The sequence below is a fragment of the Canis aureus genome, chromosome X, assembly GCF_053574225.1.
Source record: "Canis aureus isolate CA01 chromosome X, VMU_Caureus_v.1.0, whole genome shotgun sequence".
Classification (NCBI taxonomy): Eukaryota; Metazoa; Chordata; class Mammalia; order Carnivora; family Canidae; genus Canis; species Canis aureus.
Window position 1 is genome coordinate 1,822,537 of NC_135649.1, and position 8,303 is coordinate 1,830,839.

The 8,303-nt window shown below is 61.4% G+C and overlaps 1 protein-coding gene across 2 annotated transcripts; it reads left to right on the forward strand.

Annotated features, from left to right (window-relative positions):
* The first annotated feature begins 5,296 nt into the window (after positions 1 to 5,296).
* EMD (emerin) lies at positions 5,297 to 7,571 on the forward strand. 2 transcript variants are annotated; one of them, XM_077887389.1, is made up of 6 exons: positions 5,297 to 5,473; positions 5,560 to 5,667; positions 5,827 to 5,904; positions 6,131 to 6,264; positions 6,690 to 6,763; positions 6,841 to 7,571. In XM_077887389.1, the coding sequence occupies exons 1-6, from the start codon at positions 5,392 to 5,394 to the stop codon at positions 7,172 to 7,174; spliced, it is 810 nt and encodes a 269-aa protein (XP_077743515.1). In that variant the 5' UTR covers positions 5,297 to 5,391; the 3' UTR covers positions 7,175 to 7,571. The 2 variants fall into 2 exon arrangements, with proteins under 2 accessions (XP_077743515.1, XP_077743514.1); XM_077887388.1 differs by having other exon boundaries at positions 5,303 to 5,473; positions 6,717 to 6,763.
* The last annotated feature ends 732 nt before the right edge of the window (positions 7,572 to 8,303 follow it).

An 8,303-nucleotide genomic window follows, 5' to 3' on the forward strand; every position in this document is an offset into this window, starting at 1 on the left:
GCGGCAGGCCGTTGCAGGTGTGCACTGAGCTCCTGGCGCCCGCAGGGCCGCCGCGGGCAGGGACCCGAGGAGCGAGCTCCTGACTGCCCCCCACGCGGCCCCTGCTGGGTGCCAGGCCCGGCTGGGAGCCCCCTGCGGACCACGACTGGGTGCAGCCTGCAGTGTGGGAGGGCGCCTGGCCGCGGCCCGGTACTGCTGACCGGGTGGGCACCTCCGCTCTGGCGCTGCCAGGCCCCCTTCCTCTTCCTCAGGCCTACTTCTTGGTAGCTTCAGAGGCGGCTCAAATGTCACTTCCTTGGGGAAGGTCACATTAAGAAGTGTCATTTTAACATTTTGCCCACAACCCTCAGTGAGAACTACGGTTTCTGTCCCGAGCCAGTGGCGCGCCCTTGCCGTGGGAGAGTGCTCACCCTCGCACACACGCACATGGACGCAAACAACTGAAATAAACGTTTCACAAAATGAGACTTTTCCTAAGTACCTGAAAAGCGCTCTGACCTTTTTTATTCTTTTCTACCTCATTAAAAGGGAGGAAGAGGGGCGCCTGGGTGGCTCAGACGGTTGAGCGCGGGACTCTTGATCTGCACTCAGGTCGGGATCTCAGGGTCCTGGGATGGAGCCCTAGGTGGGGTTCTGTGCTCAGCCGGCAGTGGGCTTGGGGTTCTCTCTCCCTCTGCCCTACACCCCCCTACGCAGGTGCGCGCTCTCTCTCCCCCTAATAAATAAATCTAAAATTTTAAAAGATTTTATTTACTTATTCATGAGAGACAGAGAGAGAGAGAGAGAGAGAGAGAGAGAGAGAGAGAGGCAGAGACACAGGCAGAGGGAGAAGCAGGCCCCATGCAGGGAGCCCGATGTGGGACTTGATCCTGGGTCTCCAGGATCACACCCTGGGCCGAAGGCGGCACTCAACCACTGAGCCACCTGGGCTGCCCTAAATTTTTTTTTAAAAAACAAGAAAGGGAGGGAGGGAGGGCAAAGCTGGTGGTAGCTGCCGAACGCACTGGGCTAGCCACCTACAGTCTTAACACTACAGGAGGACACCGTTGTCCCCTAAGGCCCCCAGGCATTCACTGCCACCTTTGCTAGCTCTACTGGTGATGGCCTTTCCACCCACACCCACGGTGGCATCTCCTAGGAGGGTGGGGGTCTCCTGTGCTCCCTCTGGTGGGAACCCCCCCACACACACTGCTGGGGAGGGCAGTGCTTTGCGTCACTCGATGGATGAGCACAGATGGGCAGCAGGCATTCGGGTCTGTGGGGTAGCTGTGCTGGAGCTCACGGCCAAGGCTGCCCTTCAAGGACGGAGGCCCGCCCTACCACAGACATTACAACCGGAGCCACTGCAACAGGTGGGGGGGCACGAGGGAGGCTCCAGCCACATGGCTGGACTATGGGACCCCCACCCCCATTTGAATCCTTTTTTACACCTACCCCCCCTCCCTTCCCCTCCACATGCAAGCCAGAAAGGCAGGCAGCTCTTGATCTCTCCTTCCTCCGGGCTTTGGGGGCGCAAAGCTTTGTACGGCACCCACGGCACCCACAGCACCCACAGCACCCATGGCTCTCTGGTGAAGATCAAACGAAATTACAGGCTTTTTCTCCTTGCGTTGAAGGTTCTGGAAAACCACTAGAATCAGTTCCATTCTTGCCACCAAGGCAGGCTGAATCTCCACCTGGCCGTGTCAGTAGTACCAAGATGAACCAACGTGTTCTAGAATTGGAACACAGGGCGTTCTCTGAGAGGCGTTTAGTCAGCTAACCATTCACTGTTTTATATTGATTGAGACAATCTTCCACATAATAATTTTCACAAGTCATGATCTTACAACTTTTGTTACTCTCTGAGCAACGTTTCTTTCTCTTTTTAAAAATATTTTATTTACTTATCCACGAGAGACACAGAGGCACAGACACAGGCAGAGGGAGAAGCAGGCTCCCTGCAGGGAACCCGATGCGGGACTCGATCCCGGGACCCCGGGGTCACGCACTGGGCCGAAGGCAGACGGCTGAGCCGCCGGGGCGGCCTCTGAGCAATGTTTCAGTGCATTTGAATACCAGCAGGTAAAATCCAAAGGATCTTTGACATCCTTGAAAACTTCAGTTTTTAAAAAAATATTTAAACAATGTTTAAAGGAGTTTATTTAGGAGGCAGCATGAGCAGGGGGAGGGGCAGAGGGAGAGGGAGAAGCGGACTCCCCACTGAGCGGGGAGCCGGAGGCCCTGATGGGCTCAATCCTAGGACCCTGAGATCCTGAGCTGAGCTGAAATCAGGAGTCTCTGAGCCACCCAGGCGGGCCAAAGAGTTAAGTTTCGTATCAAACTAAAGTATTAAGAAGATTCTGATTTTAAGGAAAATGTTAATTGCTCACTGAACAATCCTCTCCTTGGACACTAATCCTGAGAAATGTGCTTGAGTTGATACATTTCCTTTAACCTTCAACCCTGCTGGGAGCCTAAGTTACACTGTATACTGCTTAGAACCATTCCCATCCTTAAAAGAGAAACTTTTTTCTTTTTTCTTTTTTTAAAGATTTTATTGGGGTATGCCTGGGTGGCTCAGCGGTTGAGCACCTGCCTTCGGCCCAGGGCATGATCCTGGGGTTCTGGGATCGAGTCCCACATCGGGCTCCCCGCAGGGAGCCTGCTTCTCCCTCTGCCTGTGTCTCTGCCTCTGTCTCCGTGTCTCTTATGAATAAATACATAAAATCTTAAAAAAAAAGATTTATTTGGGAGGAAGAAAGCACACACGCAGGGAGTGGGGCAAAGGGAGAAGCAGACTCCTCGCTGAGCAGGGAGCCTGACTCAGGGCTCTATCCCGAGACCTTGGGATCATGACCTCAGCTGAAGGCAGGTGCTTAACCGACTGAGCCACCCAGTGCCCCAAAGGAAACTGTCTTTTTATTATTGACTTGGAATCAGTGGTTTCCTACCTCTTCCCACCCTGGCTGCAGTTCCAGAAAAATTCTTCCTCTTATTTACCTGTGCACACCCTTCCCAGAAAGCCCCGCTAAAGGCTGAAGATTCCCCCCACCAGCCTCTCTGAGGACTCAGAACCCCCACTGGGCCACACCGTCGAGGCCGTTGCCCTGAGAACTAGGACCCAGCTGTGGGAATGTCCGTGATTGAATTCCTGCACTAGAGGTCCTTGGGCAAGTGTGCGCCCTCTCTAGGCCCCCAATTCCTCCTCTCGGTGATGGCGGTGGTGCAGAGGGCCTCTTAGCTCCCGTGGTCAAGAGTGTGTCTGGTTTCCGGTGGTCTGAGCAGGTCTCCACTGCGGTGGGGCTGGACCTGGGCTACAGGTGCCCAAGGGGCGGGCGCACGGAAGCATCACAGTTCAGCCTCCTGGTACCATTGATGGTGGGATCCCCATAGTGGGGCCATAGGTGGGACATAAAAGGCAGAGTGCCGAGGCAGGTGCTGGGGGAGGGGGTGCTCCTTGGGGAGAAGGCAAACCTAGAATTCCTTGACCTCATAAGGAAACAGCTTGGATCCCTACAGGGAGGGGTGGCATGGGGGAGGACTGAGCCTCTGGGACAGGGGCCAGCATTGCAGAAGAAGGCTTGGAGAGGTGCTGGGGAATCTGATCTTGCCAAAACTCCAAATTCCATGAGGCAGCCTCTGCGCGCCAGAGTCCAAATGCCATCTCCTTCCCTGCTCTGAAAGATAAGCAGCAAGTGCCTGCCCTGCCCAGGGCTGTCCTCCCCTTTACTGCCATGCACTTGTCGGCAGGCCCACGCACCTCCTCCTCCTATTTCAGGAGACGGAGCAGCTTGGCCTGTGCTCTGAAACCCCAAACCCCGCCAGGGGCACGTCTCGAGTCTGTGTGTGTGTTCACACCAAGGCCCCATCTCACCACTCCCTGTGTGGCTTCCTCTTCTCCATCCTGTGACCCAAGGAGAACTGGTCTGTGACCCTCACCAGCTGGACCAGGATGAATCGGAGACCTGTCTCTTGTCCCTGTCACTAGCTATCATCTGATATCAAAGATAGCACCTCTTCTCCCTATGCTCCTAGTTCTGGGCCTCCGGGGGGGGGGCGCTTCATTTGTACCCACATTCCCTGAGTTGGCTTCATTTAGAATATGATTGTCACCACCTTTCCAATCCCCCCAGAACAGCTCTTTGCGACCAAGGCCTTCACGAATTCCTAATGACAGTGCAGGCTCTCCACGGCCTTGCAACCTCGCGCGCTCACCCGCGAGTACGCCGGGGCCCCCTGTGCTCGGCTCACCCCGGGGCCCACCCAGGCCCAAGCGCGCAGAGCCGGCCCAGCAGGTCGTCGGGGGCTTGAAGGCTCCCCGCCCCCCCAGGCTGCCACGGGGACGCCCTGGACAGCAGAGGAAAGCCCCGACGCCCCAGGTGGCTGGCGCGGGGGTCGGGCGCACGCTGGCCGCCGCCCGCACGCCGGGCTCGGCCCCCTGCCAGCGCCCACGGGCACGCCCAGTGCCTTGCAAGGATGCCCGCTCCTGGGGTGCCCGCGGCCTCCTGGCCCAGTGCCCCATTTCCTCCCGGGCGCAGTGGGAGGGAGGGAGGGTGGGAGGCGCTGGGGACCTGCGGGACGACGGGCGCAGGTGGAGAGCGGAGCGGGGCGGGGTGGCACCGGGGGCCGAGGCGGCTGCTGCCGGGGCCTGGGCCCCGCGGCCCCGAGGGCCCGCTCTCGGGATCGGGGTCCCTTCGCGCTGCGGCGGAGGCGCGGCCGGCCCGGGGCGGCCGGGGAGCGCGGGGTGCGGAGGGGGCAGGGGGCAAGGGGCTGCGGGGACCGTCGGAGCCCGCGTGACTCAGGGAGCGCGAGCCGCGCCCAGCGCGTCAGTCCTGCGCCGCTTTCCTGTCCTGGCCGGTTTCTGCCGGTTCGACTTGCGTAGGCCCCCACCCCCGCCCTCCCGACCCCGACACGCCAGCCGGTGACGCCTCGACCGCCCGCCCCGCCCCGCCCCCACGTCGCGGCGAGCCCACGCTCGTCCCCCGCCCCCGCAAGCCCGACTCCTCGCTCGAGCCCCGCCCCTGCGCGCCGGCGCGTGACGCCCCTCGGCCGGCGGGCCCCGCCCCTCCGGAGCGCGGCCCCGCCCCGCCGCCGCCGCCAGCCTATCCCGCCCGCTTGCGACGTCTGACGTCATGACGCCCGCCCCGCCCGCTCCCACGGTCCCCCGCTCCGCGCCGGCGCCGCCGGCCCGGCCCCGCCCCGCCCCGCGCGCAGTCCGCAGAGCCCGCGGCCGTGACGCGAGCGTGACGCAGGCGTGACGCGAGCGCTGCCGCTCCCGAGACGCTCGCGCCGCCCCCGCCGTGCTCGGAGGCAGCGGTAGCTGGGCCCGCGTCGCCAGGCCCGGGCCCCCCCAGCTCCCCGCCGCCCGCCGCCCGCCAGGCCCGGGCCCCCGGGTCCCCGCCGCCCGCCATGGACGACTACGCGGTCCTGTCGGACGCCGAGCTGGCCGCCGTGCTGCGCCAGTACAACATCCCGCACGGGCCTGTCGTGGGTACGCGGCGGCGAGCGCGCCCCCTCCCCGCCCCCCCCCGGGGTCCGGCCCGCGGCCCTGACGCCCCGCGTCCCGTGTCTGGCCAGGTTCCACGCGCAAGCTCTACGAAAAGAAGATCTTCGAGTACGAGACCCAGAGGCGGAGGCTGTCGCCCCCCAACTCGTCCGCCTTCAATTTCTCCTATCGGTTCTCGGGTGAGGCCCCCGCCCCGGATCTCCACCTGGCCTCCCAGGGGGACGGGGTTTGGGCGACGGGGGGCACGGGGTCCGGAGGGTGTGGCAGGGGCGGTGGCTGGGAGGGGCACAGGAAGAAGGGAGGGGAGCCGGGGGCAAATGGTCCCGCCCCCCCCCCAGACTTAGATTCGGCATCCGTGGACTCGGATATGTACGATCTGCCCAAGAAAGAAGACGCCTTGCTTTACCAGAGCAAGGGTAAGGCTGGGCGGGCGGGGGGGGGCACCCTGGGGGGGGCACCCTGTCACCCTTACCCCCTCCCTCAGGGAGCCTGGTGTTGGGGTGACCTGGGATCTCAAGCCCGTCATCCTCAGCAGCCCCAGAGGGGAGAGACGGTGCCACAGGCTCCCACGTGGGACTGAGATTAGGGCCAGGTGGGCGCAGCCACTGTGCACCTTGCTACCGCTCTCCCCCCCTTCCCAAGGCTACGGCGATGACTACTACGAGGAGAGCTACCTGAGCACCAGGACCTACGGGGACCCTGAGCCTGTGGGCTCCTCCAAGGGCTTCCGCCAGCCATCAGCTTCACTCGCAGATTCGGACACCTTTCACCACCAGGTGAGTTGGCTGCCGAGCACCTGCATACAACCTGTGGGGGTCATAGCTGGGCTTGGACAAAACCTGGACGGGGGGGGGGGGGGCGCACGCGGTAGGCCCTGTGCTTCCCGAGAGGCAAGGTAAGTGCACACCTCCCTTGGCAGGGCCGTCCTTGGGGGAGTGTCAGACCTAACACTAGGGCACCTGGGACGCCGTGCACCCTGACCTGGGATCTAGGTTTGAGATCTTTCTCAGACCCCCCGGGGCAGAAAGTAAGGTGCAGGCGGCCAGGATACCTGTCGAGTTGTGGAGCGGGTGACAAAGCCCTACCGGGCTAAGGCTGGGAACTCAGGAGGGTTTTGGAGGGAACAGGGTCCGGGTGTTTCAGCTAGGCTAGTTTGCAGTGAGGACGGGACAGGCTACAGGCTGCTGACTCTGCTGGCCAGTCCCCTCTCCCTGACTGTTACCTGCAGGTGCGCGATGACAGTCTCTTCTCTTCTGAAGAGGACAGCAAGGACAGGTGAGTGGCAGGAAGGGCCGGGCAGCGGGTGGTTCTGGGCGCAGGCCCCCTGGCTCACCTGCTGTCCTCTGCCTCAGGGAACGCTCCGGGTATGGCCGGGACAGCGCCTACCAGAACATCGTGCACTACCGCCCTGTTTCCAACATCTCCAGAAGCTCCCTGGGCCTGTCCTATTATCCCACACCCTCTTCCACCTCTCCCATATCCTCATCTTCATCTTCCCCCACTTCGTGGCTCACCCGTCGTGCTATCCGGCCAGAAAAGCAGGCCCCTGGGGCTGGTCTGGGCCAGGACCGCCAGGTCCCACTCTGGGGCCAGCTGCTCCTGTTCCTGGTCTTTGCTGCCTTCCTGCTCTTTGTTTACTACTCCATGCAGGCTGAGGATGGCAATCCCTTCTGGACGGAGCCCTGAGGGGCTGGCTTCGTGGCCAGCTGTTCCCGGAAGTCCTGGCTGACTGCCTTAGTAGTGTCTGCTGGGGGAGGGGGTGGGGGCTTTTCTGTGTGTTCTAGCTTCGGTGTGCTGGGCTTGGCCCAGGGCAGTGCTTGCTCCCCTGCCTCGTTCTGCCCAGGAGGTGGCAAGCCCAGGCCCTCCGCGGCATGGCGGGCCCGGGCAGGCCTTCCTCTGGAGTCTCCTGGTCCTGCTTGCCTCTGATCCAGGGCCCAGGAGGGTAAGACCCTTCTCCTGGAGAGGAGAACATGGTTGTTGTCATTGCATGCCTCCTGTCTGTTGTCACCTCGTCGGGGGGGATTAACCCAGGCCACCCTGACTTTGTTTTCGTGGACACAATAAAAAGACCATTTATTTTTAACGTGTGGGCTCTCTTTGCTGGGAAGGACTTGGGCTGGGAGCCTCCAGGCCTTGGGTCTCCACGAGCAACATCTGGCTTTGTTCGCTCTCCCTTCTTGCTTTGGGGTTGGGGTAGGGATCGCATGCTACCCACGGGCACGTTTGTGCTTTACTGGTAGGGTTTGCTCCCTGACTCGTGACCCAAAGCTGCTGTAACTAGGCAAAGAAGCGTGCCCCCACGGGATGCAGAGAGCTCCCCCATAAATGCAGGTGAGGGTGCGTGCACAGCGCTGGCTACAGATGTTCCGACAGGGAGGAGCCGACAGCCGGCCTCAGTACCCAAGGGCAGGTGGACAGGGAGGAAATGCGGCGAGTGGCGGGCTCCTCCCGGGCGGCCGCTTGTCCGGGGGGGGGGAGAGGCCCACAGGATGCCGCATCGCCCCTGTGTAAATCCCACCCCTCACCTGCCTATGTTCTTGCTTATCTCCAGGTTTTCTGTGCGGGAGGCGAGCACCTCCACCTGCAAAGTACACACGTATTATTTACTTATTCATTTATTATTTATTTATTTACTTATTGATTGATTGTTTCTCAAAATTTTCTTTTTAAATATTTATTTATTCATGAGAAGGGGGGGCGGGGCAGAGACACAGGCAGAGGGAGAAGCAGGCTCCGTGCCGGGAGCCCAACATGGGACTCGATCCCAGGTCTCCAGGATCACACCCTGGGCCGAAGGCAGGCGCCGAAACGCTGA